Raw genomic sequence first — 23,881 nt, 5'->3', positions numbered from 1 at the left:
TGTACCATTGGTCCACCCGCCTGTTTTGGTACCAGTACCATGCTGTTTTTGTTACTATTGCTCTGTAATATAGTTTGAAATCTGGTATCGCTATACTGCCTGATTCACACTTCCTGCTTAGAATTGCTTTTGCTATTCTGGGTCTTTTATTTTTCCATATGAATTTCATGATTGCTTTCTCTATTTCTACAAGAAATGCCATTGGGATTTTGATTGGCATTGCATTAAACCTATAGAGAACTTTTGGTAATATCGCCATTTTGATAATGTTAGTTCTGCCTATCCATGAACAGGGTATATTTTTCCATCTTCTAAGATCTTCTCCTATTTCTCTCTTTAGGGTTCTGTAGTTTTCATTGTATAAGTTTTTCACCTCTTTTGTTAGGTTGATTCCCAAGTATTTTATTTTTTTTTTTGAGGATATTGTGAATGGAGTGTTTTTCCTCATTTCTGTTTCAGAAGTTTTGTCCCTGATATATAGAAATGCCTTTGATTTATGTGTGTTGATTTTATATCCTGCCACTTTGCTGAATTCATTTATTAGTTCTAGTAGTTTTTTTGTAGACCCTTTTGGGTCTTCTAGGTATAGAATCATGTCATCCGCAAATAGTGATAATTTAAGTTCTTCTTTTCCTATTTTTATGCCTTTAATTTCTTTCGTCTGTCTAATTGCTCTGGCCAGTGTTTCGAGAACTATATTGAATAGAAGTGGTGATGGGGGCATCCCTGTCTTGTTCCAGATTTTAGAGGGAATCCTTCAGTTTTTCTCCATTCAGAATGATACTAGCCTGAGACTTAGCATAGATAGCTTTTACAATGTCGATGTAAGTTCCTATTATCCCTAGTTTTTCTAATGTTTTGAACATAAAGGGATGCTGTACTTTGTCAAATGCTTTTTCTGCGTCTATCGAGATGATCATATGGTTCTTATCTTTAAGTCTATTGATGTGGTGAATAACATTTATTGATTTTCGTATATTGAACCATCCTTGCATCCCAGGGATGAATCCTACTTGATCATGGTGCACAATTTTTTTGATGTGCCTTTGTATCCGATTCGCCAGAATTTTATTGAGGATTTTTGCATATAGGTTCATCAGAGATATTGGTCTGGAGTTTTCTTTCTTTGAGGTGTCTTTGTCTGGTTTCAGAATGTTTTATTTTTAAATGCTCAAAAAATTTAAAAATCTATACGAATTTTGCAGTGGAAATGTACAAGACAGAGAATTTCCTCTGGTGAGCAAAATCCCGAGGAATAACAGGCATTTTGTTTTCCACACTTGGAATATTCTGCAGTTTCTCCCAAGAACTAGTAAGAAAACGAATACATATGCAATGCATAGCTACTGTGGCAATGCCCTGCATGAGGAGGCTCTGTGCTAGAGTCTTATCAGCCTTGACCTTGATCTCAGGCATTCAGCTTCTGGGAAGAAAGGAATTCTCTTGTAGATAACCACAATGTTTCACCAAGCTCTGTTGCACCTGAACCTGTCCACATAACAACAACTTGAAACAATGAACTTTCTTAAGATCTACACAGATGTCCTAACATTGCACATTGCAACTATACTATATAACTGAAGAGTAAGCTGCATAATGTTGCTAAGTTTGTAATCTACCTAATGACACAATGAACAATAATGTACTATCAGTGACCTAATGTAACCTATTGATATAAATAAAGCTGGCATCTTGGAAAAAGGAGACTTTCTGCCATCCTGCTTCCACACCTTGCTTCTGTCTCCTTTTGTTTTCTTTATAAAAATCTGACTGTCTGAGTATACTGGTATTAATTATGATAATTATCTTAATTGGGGATGAAATTAAGTTGTTTTGCTATGTCGCAAAGTTTTCTAAATTGTAATGGTAGTAGGTAGCTTCTACAGGAATTTTCCTTTCTCTCCTCAATTTATTTTCTACTTCAAAAACTAGTTTATACAACAATTGCTCAAACACATTATATAAACATTTTTACAGTTTGCCAGTTGCTTTCAAAGTTAAACACATACTTAAGTGATCCAATCATTTCATTCCAAATTTAGCCAAAATAAATAAAGTGGGTTAATACATCTTTACAAAGAGATAAACATAAATGTTCACAGCAGATTATTGGTGATAAGTATAATCTGTGAAGTTCATTCAATAAAGTAGTATCTTGAAAAATTTATGCACATACCTGATATTTGTAAATATTTCTCTCTCAAATGTTTTCCGGCGAAATAGAAAGCCATGCTTCTCTTTTACTCGATAGCAGATGTTATGAATACTTAACACAGTCTTCTGAGTAAATGACTTCAGGTCAATGGATGCCATCTTAGGGAATTATTAGGTATTTTTGTGACTCTGGGATAAAATCCTGGTAATGACTGGAAGAAATCTGGAGTTTCTGCTTTTCTGTAGAGGAAAAAGCAATCGTAAGTTGACAGTCCAGATAAATGAGATTGCAAACATTACAAAATACTATATACTACTACTTTTTTGCTCTTTTGTTTTTGTTTGTCTGTTTTTGTTATTGGGGATTGAACACAGAGGTGATTTACCACTTAACTACATGTCCAATATGTTTAAATTTTAAATTTCTTTTTTTTTTTTATTTTGAGGAAAATCTTGCTAAGTTGTTGAGGTTGACCTTAAACATGCAATGCCTCTCTCCCTCAGGGAGTTGTAATTATAGGTGGGTGTCACTGAACCCAGTTAGATAACAGAAGTCTGTTGTTAACTACACTGCAGTGAGTAGATTCCTTTCCAATGAACAGACCACAGCAACATAAAAACAACCTTAGAGTCCATAATGGGAAGAAAGACAACTGTGAATACTTGAACTCCAATAAGATGTGGAAGAAATTCCTAAAAAAATAAATAGTGAAAAGTTTGAAAATTACAACTCATAAAACAGGAAAAAAAAGACAGATAGTCTTGTCTGGCTTGAAAAACCATATAACAATACAACTTCAGTTCTGGAACACCCTACCTAATCGCACTCATACCCCCTTTTTAATTGATAGATTGGTTCTATTTCAAAATTTATAAGATTATTTGTTTCTTTACTTTCTTATTGTATTTTAGAGTTTGTAATATTATTATTACTAAAAGAGGCTTAACTAAACAGTCAGGAGAAATTTCTAGTTCCAGACTTTACAGCTCTAATTGCTATTGCCTTTAATCATCTAAGAAGGTATTGTAGTTTGGATACAATATATCCACAAAGTCCATGTGCTATAGGCTTAATTGCCAGCCTATGGTGCCATGGGAGATAAAAACTTGGAGATTGGACCTGATTTGGAGGAAGTGGATCACTGGGGGTACATTCTGGAGGGATATATCTTGCCACTATCCTTTCTTTGCCTCCTGGTTTCCATGAACTAAAACTTTCATTCTTCTCCTTACAGTATGATGTTTATGCCTTTTAATATCCCTGGAAGCAATGGAGTGAGCTGACCAGGGTCTAAAATCTCTGAAACCATTATTCATAATAAACCTTTCCTTCTTTAAATTGGTTTTCTCAAGTATTTTGTAACAGCCATGGAAAGGTGACTAAAACAAAAGGCAAATTCCAATTTGTTTGCAATAAATTAATCACTTCCTTAATGGACAAACATATTTAAAGTTTAGGAAAGTTTAAAATCAAGTCTGAAAATTATTAAGTAAATCAAACCATTAAAGCTCAAGGCTTGAAAGCAAAACCTTCACATTAAGTTTATAAATGTTTAAAATGTTTCACTAAACAATTTATAAAAGACCTCTGAAACAGATTTAATTAGAGTGAGACTTTAAGGTGAGCTAAGCTTATAAAAGAGGTTTGAAATTTTAACTGCAATAAACCTAGTTTTCAGTTTTAAAAACCAAAGTCATCCATGAAGAACTTTCTCTCCACTTTTGGTGGACTAGTTGCACCTAACTAATCATTCTCCTGAGAACAACCGGAAAAGTAGATCAAACAATAGAGGACATGTACAGTGTTCTCTGACGACAGCAGCCAAAGCAGCCAGAACTTGAGGAACCAAAATCCTGGAAATGAGGAAAAAGCACTGGAGCAAATCCAGCTCCCACCCTTTCTCACCAGGCATTTGGACACACAAACTGCACGTGTGTGGGGAAATACAGGACTGTCTGGTAAAAGGAAACTGCTAGAGGGATCTTGCTAAAACCACTATTATTTCAAATATTTTAGCAGACTCTCAGGTAGGGAGACAAAATTAAAAGTCATCAGCCACCAAAGATAATAACCCTGAAAACTGCTAGGTTTTGAGATCCCAGATGTCCTGGGAATATAGGGAAACCAAAGCAGACCATCCTCTGCTCTAAGAAGGTGATCTGCTTTCATAGTGTCCCAGAGAGTTTGATATGTTGTGTCTATGTTCTCAATTACCTCTACTTTTGACACAATACAGCACTCCTTCATGTTCAAAACACTAGAAAAACTAAGGATAACAGAAACATATCCCAACATTGTAAAGGCTATCTATGCTAAGCTTCAGGCCAACATCATTCTAAATGGAGAAAAAATTGAAGGCATTCCCTCTAAAAACTGCAACAACACAGGAATACCCTCTTTCACCACTTCTATTCAATATACTTCTTGAAACACTGGCCAGAGCAATTAGACAGACCAAAAAAATTAAAGGGATATGTATAGGAAAAGAACTTAAATTAGCACTATTTGCTAATATGATTCTATACCTAGAAGACCCAAAAAGCTCCACCAGAAAACTTCTAGAACTAGTAAAAGAATTCAGCAAAATATCAGGATATAAAATCAATACCCATAAATCGAAGGCATTTCTGTATATCAGTGACAAATGCTCTGAGAAGGAAATGAGGAAAACTACTCCATTTACAATAATCTAAAAAAATAAGATATTGGGAATCAACAAAAGAAGTGAAATATATATAAAATGAAAACTATAGAACCCTAAAGAAAGAAATAGGGTCTGGAGATATATCTCAAATGGTAGAGAGCTTGCCTTGCATGCACAAGGCCCTGGGTTCAATCCCCATCACACACACACACACACACACAAAGAAGAAGCAAAAGAAAAATAGAAGAAGACCTTAGAAGATAGAAAGATCTACCTTGCTCTTGGATAGGCAGAATTATTATTATCAAAATGACCGTACTATCAAAAAGACTATACAAATTTAATGCAATTCTGATGAAAATCCCAATGGCATTCCTCAGGGAAATAGAAAAATCAATCATGAAATTCATCTGGAAAAATAAAGAGACCCAGAATAGCTAAAGCAATCGTTAGCAGGAACAATAAAGCAGGTGGCATCACTATACTAGACCTTAAACTGTACTACAGAGGAATAATGAAAAAAACAACATGGTATTGGCACCAAAACAGACTGGTAGACCAATGGTACAGAATAGAGGACACAGAAACTAACCCACAAAATTACAATTATCTTATATTAGACTAAGGTGCCAAAACATGCACTGGAGAAAAGATAGCCTCTTCAACAAATGGTGCTGGGAAAACTGGAAATCCATATGCAACAAAATGAAATTAAAACTCTATCTCTCACCATGCATAAAACTCAACTCAAAGTGGATCAAGGACCTAGGAATTAAGCCAGAGACTCTTCATCTAATATAAGAAAAAGTAGGCCCTAATATTCATCATGTGGGATTAGGCCCCAACTTCCTTAATAAGATTCCTATAGTGCAATAATTAAAATTAAGAATCAATAAATGGGATGCACTCAAACTAAAATGTTTCTTCTCAGCAAAAAAAAAAAAAAAAAAAAAAATACAATCTGTGAGGTGAACAGAGAGCCTACATCCTGGGAGCAAATTTTTACCCCTCACACATCCGATAGAACACTAATTCCTAGGGTATATAAAGAACTCAAAAAGCTAAGTACCAAAAAAACAAATAACCCAATCAACATATGGGCCAAGGACCTGAACAGACACTTCTCAGAAGAGGATATACAATCAATCAACAAATACATGAAAAAATGTTCATCATCTCTTGCAATTAGAGAAATGCAAATCAAAACTACTCTAAGATATCATCTCACTCCAGTCAGAATGGCAGCTATTATGAAGACAAACAACAATAATTGTTGGTGAAGATGTGGAAAAGGTACACTCATACATTGCTGGTGGGGAATGCAAATTAGTACAGCCAATATGGAAAGCAGTAAGCAAATTCCTTGGAAATCTGGGAATGGAGCCACCATTTGACCCGGATATCCCTCTCCTTGATGTATACCCAAGAGGCTTAAAAACAGCATACTATAGGGACAGAGACACATCAATTTTAAAGCAGCACAATTCACAATAGCTAAACTGTAGAGCCAACCTAGATGCCCTTCAGTGGATGAATGTATTAAAAAAATGTGGCATATATACACAATGGAATTTTACTCAGCAATAAAAGAGAATAAAATCATGGCATTTGCAGGTAAATGGATGGTGTTGGAGAAGATAATGCTAAGTGAAGTTAGCCAATCCCAAAAAAACAAATGCCGAATTTTTTCTTTATATAAGGAGGCTGACTCATATTGGGGTAGGGAAGGGGAGCATGGGAGGAATAGATATATTCTAGATGGGGCTGAGGGGTGGGAGAGACAGGGAGGGGACAAAGGATTAGCAAGGATGGTGGAATGTGATGGACATCATTATCCAAAATACATGTATGATGACTCTAATTGGTGTCAACATACTTTATATACAACCAGAGATATGAAAAGTTGTGCTGTATATGTGTAATAAGAATTGTATTGCATTCTGGTGTCACTTATTTTAAAAAAATCAATAAAAAAAGAAGGTGATCTATCTAGACTTTGCAAGAAGAATGTCAATTACACTCTCAAAGGTGTTATCATCAACAAAATTATCAATAAAAATTTACCAGCCATGCCAGAAAATAAAACCTAAAATTCCAAAAATGAGAACATAGAAGTAGAGCCATGGGTAATCCAGACTGGAGTTATCAAACATTGACTCTAAAACAGCTGATAAATATATTTAATAATATAAATTTTAAAATTGATGATTGCTAAATAATAACAATCTTTAACAATGAAATTTAAGAATTAGAGCTGGATATGGTGGTGTACATCTACAGTCCCAGATACACAAAAGGCTGAAGCACAATGGTAATGATTTTGAGGCCAGCCTGGGAAAAATAGCAAGACCCTATTTCTTATAAAACAAATAAGGAGGCTGGGGATGTAGCCCTGTAGTAAAATGCATGATCAAAACCATGGTTTTGATCTCCAGTATGAGGTGGGGAATGGATTTAACAGCTAAACACATTAGATTAGAAAAGACAATTCAAGAACCAGAAGACTGGTATAAAGAAAACATCCAGGAGGAAAATTAGAAATGATGAAAACTGTCACTGTTTTAAAAATGGCTGAGGATGAGAGGAGCTCCTTATTGAAAAGAAGGAGTACCACATAAAAGAGCAAAAGAAAAATAGAGCATGAAGCCAGACACGGTGACCCACACCTGTAATCCCAGTGGCTCAGGAGGCTGAAACAGGAAGATTGCAAGTTCAAGGCCAGCCTCAGCAATTTAGTGAGGACCTAAACAACTGAGCAAGACCTTGTTTCAAAACAAACAAACAAAAACAAACAAACAAAAAATAAAGGCCTGGGGATATGGCTCAGTGGTTAAGTGGTCCTGCCCTGGTACCAAAACAATATACAAACAAACAAACAAATATTGGAACTTGCTAAAAAACTTTTGGCATAGATGGAAGTGGAAATCTGGGAGAGCATGAAAAATGGATTAGAACCAATATTTAAAAATATATACCAGTGAAATATTTTCCAAAACTGATGAAGGAATTAAGTCACAGACTGAACAATCTGCAGAGCCATGAAGCATGAAAAACAAAAGAAAACCACATGCAGGCACATCAGGTCAAAACTGACAAAAACAAAAGTCGTCGATGAATAATTGTTTTTACAACCCAAACTTCATACTTACCACACCCTATTCATCTTGGAAACTGGAAAAGAAATAAACCATTTAAAGATTAATGTCTAAGATATTAAAGGAGAATAACTGAGTTTTATATTAGAACACAACAAATGGTAATGATTAGCCAAAATTCTATTCTTCTGAAACAGTGAGAGAAGGAAACACTAACGTATGAACTTTACACCTTTACTTTAAAAACACTGCAAGCCATCTCCCCAGGTCTTCAGAAACCAAAATGTGCAAATTCCAACACCAGCAGTCACTTCTACTGTCACCACTCTGTATGTTCAACCACTGAGGACATTTCTCACCTTGTCCCAAGACGTATTAGGAGAATCATGTAACAACACAATACTTGACTTTAAATAGGTCTTAAGTGAAAACTCTTGTTTCCATCTCATTTAAGATGGACATGAGACTTTCCTTAGGTTTTCCAGTAATAAAAGGCAACAAGTAGACTAAAGTTCCCCCAAAAAAGTTCACCCATCCCTACAGGGCAGTGGGCTAAAACATATGAGTGTAGTAACAATGTCAGAAGCATGTGTAAAGAGTTTCCTTCCCTGTGACGGGATTAAGTTTGTGACTCATGTTGCTGAGCAGGTACTTATTTCCTTGCTCAGGTTCTACCTATCTTCCTTAGAGAGATTCAGTTTCAAACTGGGAAGACAGTGAATCTGCCCCTCCCATCCTCCCTGGTTTTTGTATCAATTTCTTGCCCCCTTAATAGGCTTATTATCCTTTGATTAGCCATCAGTAAGCTTTCTTTGTGAGGGTGTTGGTTGCCAGAGTGATTGGGGTTGTGATAGTTTTGGTGATAGGATACAGGTCACCAGGCAGGGTATAATCTGATCTTGAATAAAACAGTGTTTCTTAAGGGGAAATTAATGGCTGGGGGAGGTTTAAACATTGCAAGTCTCTCTTCCAGGTGCTTGCCTGTCAGATAAGGCTCCCTGTGGTTTTTATCACCCTACATTGTCCTTTCCCTGCTCACCCATTCATGGCTAACTGGACACCCACAACCAGATCCCCTCTTCACCCACCCTGAGTCAGGATTCTGGCATAGGACTTCATTACCATAAACTCAGTCATCTCTTCTGAGAAGTGTGCTGTTTTCTAACAAAATGCACATACAACACACACCCACATTTCCTGCCACACAAATGATCTCATTCAGCTTAATCGAGGTTCTGGTGAAAAAGGGCGCCAGTCTCAAGATGCACCTGTTCAGAAGTAGAGTGTTAATAGTCCTCAATATAAAGGTCAAGAGGAGTCAGCTAGACCTTCCAAATAGCCCTGAAGCAGCCCACTCATAATGACCTCAAAGATCTGTGCTATGGAATGCATGCCTAAGTACCCCAGGATCCTTGACAAACTGCCACTTTCCCATGTCTCCTTCAGACAGTTAAGGACCCATAAAAACAGAAACAGAGTAAGAGAATAGAATCTCTGAGGGGGGAAATGAGACAACCAGTACCTCTCACCCCTCACCCCCCACCCCCACCCCGCAAATGTAAATGCACTCCCAGGACCTCATCTCATAGTCTATCAGTCATTAAGAGTATGGTATGTGTTCTTTCCTACCCCTCACTCTCAATCTGTAGATGTCAAAAACTAGATGTATGGCGCGGGGCACAGACCAGGTAAAGCAATTGCCTAGCAGCAGCAGGCCCTGGGTTCCATGTCCAGCACCAAAGAAACAAAAAGAAAGACTCAGATGCATTGAAGCCAGGATGGCTTCACCATCGTACTCCAATAATAAACTAAAAGAATAAATCTGCCAGGGAATCAACACAAAATGCTAAAGGCAAACTCCCAGCTCCTTGAACTTGTTGCTCAGTATGACTTGTGGTCTCTTCCACCCAATAAAAGAGCACCCTTTGACTGCCCCAAACCGTTGAAAGTTCCTAGACTCTACAGAGCCCATCCGTGCACCCCCTACACGTGATTAAAAAGCCTGACCCCTTTCTTTTTCCAAGACCAGTCTGACACTCTTGGTCAGAGGTCTTTCTACCTTTCTGCTCTAGCAGAAGCCCCAACACAGCCTCCCTGCATATTCGCTTTCAGTTCTCCTGGCAAGTCACAAGTTTCAGTCTCCTGCATCTTGCCTCCCTCAGTGGAGAACTGAGCGTCTCCCTCTTCCTTCATGTGCTCGCTCTGAGGACTCCGTTGGTGAGGATCCAGGACACTTCCCACAGCCAAGACAGAGCCCTTCCAGGGGAGGACCCCACCGTGCAGCTGCCCAGCTGGACACTCATCGCTGGCCGCGCCTGAGCAAGCTCAGGTCTGCCCAGCTCAAGGCTGCTAGTGTCGTGGACCTCATGGACCAGGCTTAGCCTCGTGGAGCTCAGGCTTTGGGGCCAGAAGAAGCATTGGTTCTCTGGCTGGTCTCCTCCCTAACTATTGCTTAAACCCAGGCAAGGGCAGAAGGAAAAAGGGAGAGTGCATTCTGGCTGATCACAATAAACACCAGGGCACCAGAACCTGGGTCACAGAGAAGACTGACGCAAAGCATACAGGGACAAACCAATAACTCCGTTTTTACAGGTAAAGAAAACAAAAGGTTAGTGCAGAAAGGGACAGCACAGATGTGTGGTGTCCCTGTGTGCTTGTGTGTCAGGAAGCAATGGGATGTCCCAGATGCTGGGATGGGACCACTTTACTTCATATAATTTGCTTTATACCACAGACTGGAGTCCAATAAAGAAATAATTCATTTGCTTATAAAGTTTACAAATAAAGCAGCTCTGGTGGCACATCTGTATTGCCAGCTACTCAGGAAGCTGAAACAGGAGGATGACAAAGTCCAGTCCAGTTTAAGCAATTTAGGCTACTTCAAAATAGAAAACGAAAAAGGGCTGGAAATGTACCTCAGAGGTAGGACATCCCTGAGTTCAGTCTCCAGTATCACCAAAATAAATAAACAAAATCACAGTTAAACCCTATTACAAATACAGTGAGAAAAAAAATATCGATCAGGCATTAATAATAATTAACCTGGAGAGTCAGAATAGTAGAAGATGTAACATTGGTCCTTGCATCATAGCTTGAATGGTTACATTCTGAGAGCTCACTCTGCTCAATTTCAATAGTTACAAAGGTCTTTGGTTTAAGTAAACTTTTCTTTTTTATTATTGATTTAATTTTTTTTAAATACACGACAGCGGAATGCATTACAATCTTATTACACATGTAAACCACAATTTTTCATATCTTTGTATATAAAATATGATCATGCCAATTCATGCCTTTATACATGTACTTTGTTTTTTTTTTTTTGCATCACAATTCTTATTAAACATACATAACACAATTTTTCATATCTCTATTTGTATATAAAGTATATTGACACCCAATTCAAGTCTTCATACATGTACTTTGGATAATGATGTTCATCACAACTTTTCATTGAAGTAAATATGCATACAAACAAAAATGTAGGAAATCTAAAGCACATGATGTATACTTACAATGTGAACATTCCTGTACATCTGCCACCCAGAATTCGTGTGTGTGTGTGTGTGTGTGTGCATGTGTGTCTTTGTGTATGTGCACACACATAGAAATAATTTTTTGTGGTACTTGGGCTTGGACCCAGGGTTGCTCTAACACTGAAATATATCCCCAGCCCTTTTTATTTATTTTGAGACAAGTTCTCACTAAATTGCTGAGACTGGTCTCATACTTACTATCTTCCTGCCTTAGTCTTCAGAGTAGCTGAGATTATAGGCATGGGCCACCAAGTCTTGCCAAGGACAGTTCATACACCTCCTTTTGAGGGATCAAACCCTTAAATATGGTAAGCAATTCATTTTACCACTAGCTACATCCCCAGATCGGCCACCCCGATTTTTAAAAAGAGCATTAAGAATACTCCAGAAATTTCCCTCGTACTACATTGTACTCATTATTCCCTTCCAAAAAGCCATTAGTATTCTAACTTTTATACATTAGTTTTTAATTACATTTATGTAATTATGTAATTATGACTATTGTCACTATTGACATTGCTTGGTATGGCATTTGTGTGCCATTACTGCACACTGCAGTAATGGCACACAAAGATTCTCACTTATTGTTGACAACTTGCCCATTCCTGCTCTCTCTTGCTCACTAGTATGTCATTCAGTAATACACAGACCTTTTCCTGCAAATTGATGACAATTAAACCAGTTTAAGACTAATGATTATTTATGGCATTTTTGCATTTATATATGAAGTGTTTATAATACCTTCAAATATATGTCCTTATTTTATCTCCTCCATCCCATGAGAATATGGTGCAATACAGAACTAGAAAAGAAATTAGTTTTACTATGCCATGTTTCAACTTCACTTTGTCATATATGATCTGGAACCTTGGACCAAGACCTCTTAGTTCTACTACTATCTTTAAATCTGGAATGTTACATTTTCATGGCAGTTTAGGTTTACTCTTTGGCCAACAGGTAATTAAGAGGAAAAAAAGTTTTTAAAATTTCTAAATGACTTGATTTTATATATAATGCTTATTCTTTTGTTGATATTCAGAAAGTATGACTTTTAAAAAGTTGCATGAACAACAGATTTTTATATATTTGGATAGTATATAAATAAGATTTTTTGGTAATGGGACACAAGTATAACCATGACATTGATTTATGTTTTATGTATACCTATAAGCCTCTTGTATTTGATTTTCCAATTCATTCTTCATGTTTAGAAAATTTTCTGATATTATTTTATTGAATAGATTGTTCATTCCTTTGGTTTGTAACTCTATGCCTTCCTCTAACCCAATAATTCTTAAATTTGGTCTTCTCATGTTATCCCATAATTCTTGAATGTTCTGCTCATGGTTTCTTACCATCTTCACTGTGTGGTCAACTTTATTTTCAAGATTATATATTTTTTCTTCATTGTCTGAGGTTCTGTCTTCCAGGTGATCTAATCTATTAGTGGTGCTTCCTATTGAGTTTTTAATTATTTGTTTTACGATTTCCTTCATTTCAAGGATTTCTTTCTTTTTTTTTCAGAACCTCTATCTCTTTATTGAAGTAATCTTTTGCTTTCTGTAATTGCTTATGTAGCTCTTTATTGAAATGATCTTTTGCTGCCTGTATTTGCTCTCTTAAATCACCCTTTAATTCACAGGACATTTAAATTATGTACATCCTGAACTTCTTCTCTGACATTTCTTCTGCTGTGCTGGTATGGATTCTAATAATGTAGTATCTTGATTTGTTTGGAGCACTCTCTTCCCTTGTTTTTTTTATATTGTTCCTGTGTCTTACTTTCTAGCACTGCATATCTGAGGTGTCACAGCTTTAACCTTATAGGCTTATAGTATCCCTGCAGGGTTACAATAACTCTCCTTTAAGAAGGAGAACAATATTAACAGATCCTAAATACAAACAATATACAACCTTAAACCAAATAGCTCCAATTGAGATGTTTATGGTTTTGCTTCAATATACAGAAATTGTGAGTTCAATTATTATCTACAATATAAACAGAAGGTTTGCAAAAGTGTCTACAGTTTCTGATGGTGTACAAAGAGAGAACTGGGAATGGGGCATAGGATGAGGATGTTAAGGAGGTAGGAGGTGAGGATATAGAGTTACTAGATCTTTGAAAGCATGAAAGAGTAACATAAAGAAGTAGGCTAGTAGCAGGAGAAAAAAAAGAAAGTGATTTTAGGGAGATAATTAAGTAAAACAACAATAGAGTACAACAAAAAAAACAATATAAAAATCAAGAAAAATAAAAAGTGTAAAAATAGGTAGGAGATAAAAGATTATACAACACAACTGTAATATACTATGACATCCCAGCCCTCACTAGACTAACACATGAAAAGAACCTGGCTTCACAAATTTTGGGGATGTGAGGGTAGGAGAAAAGCTAGAGAGAAAAGTAAGGAAAAAAGTCTCAAAGAAAAATACAAGTATTGTTTTTGTTGGAGTTCAGTATCTTTCCTGCTACCCTTTTCATCCAATAGGTGGGATTGTCTGTCTTTTGCTGGCATCTCCACCCTCAGAATGGTGAAGGTTATTAGGGTGGGAGGGTTGGTCTTGGGGTCAGAGCTCCTGGAAGTTGGGTTTAGCACTTGCCAGTCCCTAATATAAGACTACATCACAAGGATCTCCTTTGGGAACCACCCCTGTGATATGGGCACCTAGGCTTTATCTCCTTATATTGCCTGTAGACCTCATAATTCCTGGTCTCTAATTAAGTCAAGCATTGAACTTTTTCAATGTCCATAGCCATTAAAAACATAATAAGAGCTACATATTCTGTCACCAGGTCCTCAACTATCAAACATTGACCCCTTTCCCTGTGTTTCCCACACTAAGATGATTCCCAAGCTTTTAGAAATTAAGTACAATAGTAAGGGGTCATGATGAGTGGATACCCAGGTACCAGGTCCACAGTGACATCCACTATGTGCCAAGGCACTATCTTAGGCTTTAGGATATATCAGTGAACAAAACAAATATCTTTTCTTTGACAGTCTTGCATCTAATAAAATGAGCTAAATAAATAATACATATTTTTGATGAGAAGTGCTATTTAAAAAAAAGGAACAAAAATACAGAGTAAGGCAAGCCAGATCGGAGTCAGCAACATCCAAACAACATACAAATGGATTACCTGCACATATATTTCTACAAAGAATGATGTAATCTTATAATATCTGGGTTTTGTCATCACTTTTGAGATTAAACTCCACTCTGCTTTAATGACCATTGTATAATCCCGGTCCTTGTACTTAACAAATGTGCTAGAAAATTATCACATTAAATCATGTAGTAATTATTATTAGAAATGAATGACAATCTGTTGCAGTGATTATTGAGTTTTACTAATGATTCTGGTGAGGATCAGAAGAGGATAATGACAGGCAACAATTGACATTTAAGAAAATGCTTATATGCAGAATGTCTTAAGAATGTCTTTCACTTCCTCCACAGAATTTTTTAGGGTGACCATGAACAAGGCAGTTATTTCTTTTCTCTATACTGACACCTAAGTTTATGGAAGTGGAAGTGGTTGACAAGTGCAGGGCCAGAATCAGCCAGAGAGAGATGATGACTCACCACTTCCTTCCCTTGGGAGTTCACCCTGAGGTCATCAGCAGACTCTGCTATCAGTTTTGCTCTCCTGAAATCCTTACTTCTCACAGCTACTCTCCAGCATATCAAATACGAAGGAAAGAACAGGAAATTTGACAAGGAATCCTTATTGCCACGATCCCTGCCTTGATTTGGTCATTGCTGAAACTCACATGGGTCCTGCAAGCTCAGGTTCTGGGTGTGGCCTCCCCTTGTGTACCAGAAGAGAAATGATGCATAATAGCTGCTCGGAGGCTGTTAAAACTCTAATTATGAAACTAGAGATTCTATTTCTAGTTCGATCGAAAGATGGTACAGTATAAGTGAATCATTTAAATTTATTAATGTGATATCTGCATATTGTTTTATATTTCTTGTGTTTGCTAGAAAAAAATAATTCATATCTAATAGAGGTCTTCAAATTGTTGACTGAAATTCCATATGTAAAAGCTACACAGCATTTTGAGTAGTATCAATACTAGAAGAGTAGAGGAAATGCTGAGGAGGAAGAAATTGGGGGGGATGGAGGCCTTGGGAAGTATGGATCCTTTTACAGAGCAAGATTCTACAGTGAAGGAAGGCATTGTCTCTGATAACAATGATTAGCCACTGTTAGAAGTTAGCTGTGAAAGCAGTTTTCCTATATGTACACTGTAAGGATGTAAAAGATACCTTCCCTGGCTACATCCATGTGTAGTTGTTGGTTTAATTGCTCTTATTGCTATTCACATGATTGACTGAATTCCCAGCAATAGGCAGTGGTTCCCTCCTGACACATTCCAGTCTGTAAAGCTGATTCATGACATCATCACTTAGGTAATCCTGGCAGCCTGTGAGATTACATTTTGTTTCTTTGAACTTTACTATGTGGTGTAAGAGATATTAGAAATTCACATTCACAAACTTCACTTTTTCAGAAATTCGGGAATTGTCTGAATGTTGTGATCATTGGGGTAGGTTGGAGAACACCACCAAATTCCCTACTCTATTCTAAAAGTATATTAATTACAGTCTGCTGTTCTCAGCAGTGTGGATCTTGATATGCCCCAAAAGTGAAACCAGCAGTTCCTATGACATCCACTTGTGTTACAACTTTTTTTCTGATTTGAGAAATGAAAACTTTCTGAAGAGGCATTTATAGTAAGCTCTCAATTAACCACCCTAATCATGAAAATAACTCAGAATTCTTATTGGGCTTTGGCATGCCATATGATATATGGGGGAGTAAGGTATTTAATTAGGATTTTGCTGATGATATTTAACTGCTAGTAAGAGTCATGTTTTCATGCACATGACAAGTAGTGGCAAAATGTAACATCTTAAAAATATCATCAGTGACAGAGCAACCTAATGCAGTTCACAATTTCTTATGAAGTACAAGGGGCAAGAGATGAGAGCACATGAACTATATTCACTTCTATTCTGTATTCTACATATTAAAATTAATTTAAAACATATAATGTGGCTTTTAGCCTCATCAATATATGTGTAATGTTCTTTTACCATGTTTTTGTTTTTACAATGTTTTGTTTCAGATTTATAACTGAAGTTCTAAAAGTCAAAGATTCATTCCAGAGAATAAAATTGAAGTTATGTCCATCAAAGTTCTCTGTTTAAGGTACAGAGTATCTATCTAAAGTAGAGTTATATATTCAAGATTATGGTCCCTTCTGTATGTCAAGCCTGCTGTTTTAACTTCTATTACTTGCTCATATCTTTTTCTTTATCTGAATCACTTATTTAGCCATCATCTTAATTAGTTCTGTCCAGAAGTCTCAGTATAAAAATTACTTTCACTAGTATATCTTCTTTGATCAATAACAGAAGATCTTTTTGCTAAGTTCTGATATACACTTAATCATGTAACATCATGCCTAATTGTTACATGCCTGAGTTTTGATTGGCATAGCTGTGCCATTTATTATTCTATGTCCATACTTCCCACCATCCTACCATAGAAATGACCCTCTGAAATCTCAGTAAGTGACGGTTTACCTGTGAGCATTCACTCTTGCATGAGCCTTCCTCAGGACAATTACTCTTTCTCTTGCCTCACTCATCAAAATTCATTTGGCCTTTGTGAAGCATTTACCTTGAGTTATTATTAAATTATTTCTCACTAATATTAGTTATGAAAAAAATGTTATTCATTTATGAGTGAAAGGATACTTAAGGAATTAAAAGAAGAAGAACTTAGACATAGATTGCACATAATAACAGTAATAATATCTGCAATAATAATAATCCTCATCATAATGACTTACACTTTAGAAACTACAGTCCTGGGCTCTATTCCAGGTGTTTCTCACATATGAAAGCTTATTTAATCTTTACTTGACTACTCTGAACCTGCTTCTCAAGCCAGGTACAAGTACCCTTCAAAAAGAAAATTCACTTAAAATGAAAAGTCCTATAAATAGATACATTGTGAAAGGCATTGGACACTGTCACCATTAGAATTGCATCCCACAGTTCAGGATGGCCTTTGACTCCACACTCCTTGGTCCTCACATTCCCAGTGTATTAATAATGAGCAAAGCCATAAGAGAATTACAGTATTTAAGAAGCAGGAGAGTCAACGATACAGAAACTAATTATATAATTATTTAAAATATTTCTGTACTAAGTGATGGCAAAGTGTAGATGCTTCATTGCCTTAATATGACCCTAAAAACTACCAAAAACTTTTTAAGTTGTGTCTTATGTCAAAAGTCTAATATACATAAATTAAATGCTATACAACATAATTCACTAAAAAATTATTTATTTTGCTAGTAAATGTAGATATATCTTTTTAATAATGTCATCATAACTTTTTTCCACTTCAAGATTTGTATTATTTTAAATGTCTTTTACTTTCTCCATTGTAAATTATGTAAATACATAGAACATTAACATGTTTTATTTTTAAGTTAAAATTTTACCTTGAAAGTTTTTTAGGTTTGATGAATGCTTCACCTATCAATAAGGCTTAAAATAATAAGTATTAGATTTCAATAACTTACTTTTAAAAGCAATATAAATTTTATGAGAAATAGTTGTATTCAATTAAATCATGATTGTTGTTTTTTTTTTAATTGTTGGTCGTTCAAAACATTACATAGTTCTTAATATATCATATTTCACAGTTTGATTCAAGTGGGTTATGAACTCCCCATGATTGTTTTTTTTAACATATTATAGAGGTAACTAAATTGTCTTGCTGTTGCAGATCAAGGGCCAACCACAGAGCCAAGGTAGCCCCAGTGGTCCTCTCTCACTAGTTTTCAGACACATTGCTCCAAGTTGCAGGCCTGAGTTTATTAGAAGGGATAAGAAAAGGGAACAGGGACACTATCAAGGGAAGAGTGGCTCCTCTAAACTGTAGAAGGACGGCTTGCCCCTCCTGCTTTCCAGTTTTATTTAGGGGTCCCAGGGAAGTTGTCAAAGGGTCGTGCTTAAGTCCACTCCTTGACTTTTGACTTGATAGCTGGATTGTGTCGGACTCCCAAGTCCCCAAGAAGCACTGTAAAAATACAAGATAATTCTGGGCCACTTTGGCCCATGCTGGCCGATTCTAATGAGAACATGTTTTCTCAGATTTTGTAGTTAGGGGGAATCATTCTTATTCTGAGTTCTGGGATCTGGTCTATGTGAGGGTCACAAAATTCCTCCTTCCAGGATAATCTTTATTCTCCCTACTTTAGGGTGAGACTTTTTCAGTCCTGTATTTCTCCTGTATATCTCCAGATAACAATTCACATCAAGAAAACAAAACGACATGACTGCTTTCTCTATTTCTATGAATAGTGTCATTGGAATTTTAAAATTAATTCCATTAAATCTGTATAGCGCTTTTGGTAGGATGGCAAATTTGACAATATTTATTCTGCCTATCCAAGAATATGGGAGATCATTCCATCTTCTAAGGTCTTCTTCAGTTTCTCTCTTTAGTAGTCTGTAGTTTTCATTGTAGAGGTCTTTCATCTCTTTTGTTAGACTGATTTGCTCTGGCTAGGGTTTCAAGGATGAGACCGAATAAAAGTGGTAAAAGAGGGCATCCCAGTTTTGTTCAAGCTTTTAGAGGGAAGGCTTTCCCATGTGATATGCTGAAGAACAGCTGGGAGAACTAAGACTTGAGGAGAGCAAAACTGAAAGCAGAGTCTGGTGACAGCCTCAGAGTGAACTCCCAAGGGAAGAAAGTGGCCTCTGTGTGTCCTCATCTCTCCCTGGCCCTGCACTTGTCAACCACTTCCACTTCCAGAAACTTAGAAATCAGTATAGAGAAATGAAATATCTGCCTTGATGATCATCATCCGAAACTTCTATACAGATTCAGTGCATTTCCCATTCAAATTCCAATGACATTCTTCACAGAAATAGAAAAAGCAGTCATGAAATTCATTGGGAAAAATAAGAGGACCAGAATAGCCAAAACAATCCTTAGTAAGAACAGAGGACACAGGTACAAACCCAGAAACACTAGACAAAGACACCAAAAATATACATGGGAGAAAAGATAGCCTCTTCATTAAATGGTGCTGGGAAAACTGGGAATCCATATGTAGCAAAAGGAAATTAAACCCCTATCTCCCACCCTGCACAAAACTCAGAACTCAGAGTGGGTCAAGGACTTAGGCATTAGACCAGAGATGCTGTGCCTACCAGAAGAAAAAGTAAGCTTAAATCTCCATCATGTCAGCTTAGGAACTGAATTCCTTAAGAAAGCTCCTAAAGCACAAGAAGTAAAATCAAGACTCAAACTAAAAAGCTTCTTCACAGCAAAGGAAACAATGAAGAATATGAAGAGAGAGTCTACAGAATAGGATAGAATCTTTCCACCTGCACATCATATAGAGCATTAATCTCCAGAATATATAAAGAACTTAACACCAAAAAAAAACACCCAAATAAACCAATCAATAAATGAGCTAAGGAACTGAACAGACACTTCACAGAAGAAATATCATCAGTCAACAAACATGAAAATATGTTGAACAACTCCAGTTAATTAATCAGAGAAATTCAAATTAAAACTCCACTGAAATTTCATCTCACTCTAGTCAGAATGGCAGCTATTAAGAATACAACTAACAGTAAATGTTGGCAAGGATGTTCAATATGATCTTACCTTTGGGTTTGCAATATAGTCTTTAGAATGCCATGGTAGGTGCCTTCTATCCCTAGGTTCCCCCGTGTTTTTAAGATTCAGTCATACATTGCTGGTGGGACTGCAAACTGGTGCAACTACTCTGGAAAGCAATATGGAAATTCCTCAGAAAACTTGGGATGGAACCACCATTTGACCCAGTTATCCCACTTCTTGGCATATACCTGAAGGACTTAAAATCAGTATACTCTAGTGATGTGGCCACTACAATGTTTATAGCAGCTCAATTCACAATAGCTAAGCTATGAAACCAACCTAGGTGCCTTCCAACAGATGAATGGATAAAGAAAATGTTTTACATATACACAATGGACTATTAGTCATAAAGAGAAATTAAATTATGACATTTGCTGGTAAATCTATAGAACTGGAGACTAATATGTCAAGTGAAATAAACCAATCCTGAAAAACCAAAGGTTGAATATTTTTTTCTGATATGCATATGCTAACACATAATAGGGGATGGAATGGAAGTTCACTGTATTAGACAAAGGGAAATGAAGGGCAGGGAAGGTGGGTGAGGGATGAGAATAGGAAAGAAAGTAGAATGAATTGTACATAACTTTCCTATGTTTATATATGAATACAGGATCAGTGTAACTCCATATCATGTACAACCACAAGAATGGGAAGTTATACTCCTTGCATGTATAATATTTCTAAATACATTCTACTGTTATGTACAACTAAAAAGAACAAATTTAAAAATAGGAAACAAAACTACTGACCAATATCCCTAATGAAATAGATGCAAAAATCCTTAAAAATATTAACAAAATACATTAAGAAATATATAAAAAAGATAGTACATTATAATCAAGTGGCTTTCATCCCAGGGATATGAGGCTGGTTCATTATACACAAATTAATAAATGTAATTTCACCCATTTACATAAAATAAGAACAAGAATCATATGATTATCTTAATAGGTGCAGAAAAGGCTTCTGATAAAATTCAACAGGCATTCATGTTAAAAACACTGGGGAACCTACCATGGCATTCTAAAGGCTATATGGCAAACCCAAAGGCAAGATCATATTGAACAGAGAGAAACTGAAACATTTTCTCTAAAACCAGGAACAAGACAAGGATGTTCACTGTCACAAATAGTATTCACTATAGCCCTTAAAACATTAGCTAAAGCATTCAGGCAAGAAAGGGAAATAAAAAGAGTACAAATAGGAAAAGAAGAAGTCAAATAATTTGTTTGTTGATGTCATGATCCTATATCAGGAAGACCTGAAAACACTCCACCAAAAGACTTCTAAAGCTGATAATGAATTCAGCAAGGTAACAGGATACAAGAGCAACATTCACATGTCAAGATTTTTCTATGCTACAACATTGATCATGCTGAGAAATAAACCAAGACGTCTATACCACTCACAATAACCAGAAAAGAAAAACAAAATACTTGGGAGTTAATATAACTAAGGAGGTGAAAGATCTCCACAGTGAAAATTACAGAACACTGAAGGAAAAAAAAGTTGAAGAAGTCCTTAGAAAATGAAAAGACCTCCCATGTTCGTGGAGAGGCAGAATTAATAAAATGGCCACATTTTATTAATTGTATAATTGTAATTAATAAAATGGAAGAATTAATAAAATGGTCACATTACCAAAAGATTATAAGGATTGAATGCTGTCCCCACCAAAATACCAATGATACTCTTCACAGAACTAGAAAAAATAGTCCTAAAATTCATTCGAAAGAATAAGGGACCAACAATGGCCAAAGCAATACTGAGCAAGAGAAGGGATGCAGAAGGCACCACAATACCTTATCTCAAATTATACTACAGAGCTGTACTAACAAAAACCACGTTATTGGCATCAAGTCAACATGAAGACCAATGGAATAGAATGGAAGACATTGACAAATCTACACAAAGGTACCAAAAATGTATGTGGGAAAGACAGTTTTGTAACAAAATGGGAAAACTGGATATCCATAGGTAGAAGAATGAAAATAGATTCCTGTCTCTAACCCTGCATGAAAGTCAAATCAAATGAGTCAAGCTTTAGGAGTTAGAACAGAAACTTTGCAAGAAGAAAACAGAGTCAACTCCATCATATACATGCAGGCACTAACTTCCTTAACAAGACACCTAGAGCTCAAGAAGTAAAACCAAGAATCACTAAGTGGGATCCAACTAAACTAAAAAGGAAATGATTATAAGTGTGAAGAGAGAACCTACAGAATGGGAGAAAATATTTGTCAGCTACTCCTCTGACAGGGGATTAGTATCGAAAATATATAAAAAACTCGAAAACACTTAATACCAAAAAAAAGTAACCCAATCAATAAATCTTCAATGAACTAAATAGACTTTCTTCAAAGAAGAAACAATATGGCCAATAAATATTTGAAAAAATGTTCAACATATCTAGCAATCAGGAAAATGCAAATCAAAACCACACTAAGATTTATCTCACTCCAGTCATAATAGCAATTATCAAAAATTTAAATGCTGGCAAGGATGTCCCAGGGAAAGGAAGGTTCATTCACACATTTTTGGTGGAATTGCAAATTAGTACCACCACTCTGGAAAGCAGTATGAACATTCCTCAAAAAACTAGGAATGAAGTCACCATATGACCCCGCTATCCCACTCATTGGAATTTATTCAAAAGAACTAAAATTAGAATAGTAAAATAGTCACACCAATGTTTACAGTAGCACAATTCACAATAGTCAAGTTATAGAAACAGCCCAGATGCCCATCAACAGATGAACAGATTAAGAAAATGTGGTGGATATACACAATGGAATATTACTCAGCCACAAAGAAGAATGAAATTATGGCATTTGCCAGTAAATGGGTGGAACTGGAGAACATCATGCTGAGTTAAATAAGTCAAATTCAGAAAGTCAAAGATCAAATGTTTTCTTCTCTTGGGGAAACTAGAACAAAATAAGGGAGGAAATGAAGGGGATTGAATATCATGAAAATATATGGAAGATTTATATAAGGAGACTGAGGCGAAGGGAGGACAGACAGGAAAGCCGAAGAAATGCGGAATGAGTTTGATAAAATTCTGCTATGGGCATGTGTAAATATACCACAGTGAACTCCATCCTTATATATTTCCAACTCTGATGTACTAATCAAAAATGACTAAATAAATGAATGAAAGAAAGACCAGTGGAGTAAAGAGGATAGGAGGAAGGAGGAGGGTCAGGAAATGGGGAGGGCACCAGGGACTGAAGTGGAGTAAATCAAACTTTATGCATGTATGATTTTAAACTCAATTATAATGTATAAGTCTAATGTACTAATAAGAAAGCACAAAAGTAAATGCCAGGTAAAGCTTCTTTGAAAAGCCACAGTGTTTATCCCTTTATGGTCACTGAACTATGTAACTAATCATTTCCTTTTGTTATGACCACCAGGATGCACTTTTATAAAGTGCAAAGGGAACTTGTTTCTGCTTGTGTCCATTCCAATGTGCTCCCTCATGGCAGCTTTCCAGTCTAAGTTGTAGTCCATTTTCTGCTTATCATACTTGAGCTTACTTCAAAGGCTTCATGGATGCTTAACGATAATAAATACAGAAAAAGATACTATATGTGTGTTTATTTCTATGTATCTTATATAAAAGAATATTTCCTAAAAGAACTTGTACACAATGCTCAGGGCCTGGAACAAGATGCCCAATAAACATTTGTTACTATGAATCAGTATTTTTATTTGTAA

General features: G+C 36.2%; 1 protein-coding gene across 4 annotated transcripts in view; it reads right to left on the bottom strand.

Annotated features, from left to right (window-relative positions):
* LOC308654351 (broad substrate specificity ATP-binding cassette transporter ABCG2-like) overlaps positions 1 to 23,881 on the bottom strand; it is a 58,227-nt gene that overhangs the window by 31,827 nt on the left and 2,519 nt on the right. For 2 of the 4 annotated variants that reach the window (XM_081303610.1, XM_081303613.1), the window contains exon 2: positions 2,177 to 2,394. In XM_081303610.1, coding sequence (XP_081159736.1) covers positions 2,177 to 2,313 — 137 coding nt within the window. In that variant the 5' untranslated portion in view covers positions 2,314 to 2,394. Of the gene's footprint in view, positions 1 to 2,176; positions 2,395 to 7,948; positions 7,971 to 20,143; positions 20,165 to 23,881 lie in introns of those variants that run through there. The other 2 variants (XM_081303611.1, XM_081303612.1) reach the window with 2 other exon arrangements.

This window comes from Spermophilus citellus (genome assembly GCF_964194105.1).
Source record: "Spermophilus citellus genome assembly, chromosome: 8".
Taxonomy (NCBI): domain Eukaryota; kingdom Metazoa; phylum Chordata; class Mammalia; order Rodentia; family Sciuridae; genus Spermophilus; species Spermophilus citellus.
This window is presented reverse-complemented; position numbering and strand designations above follow the sequence as displayed.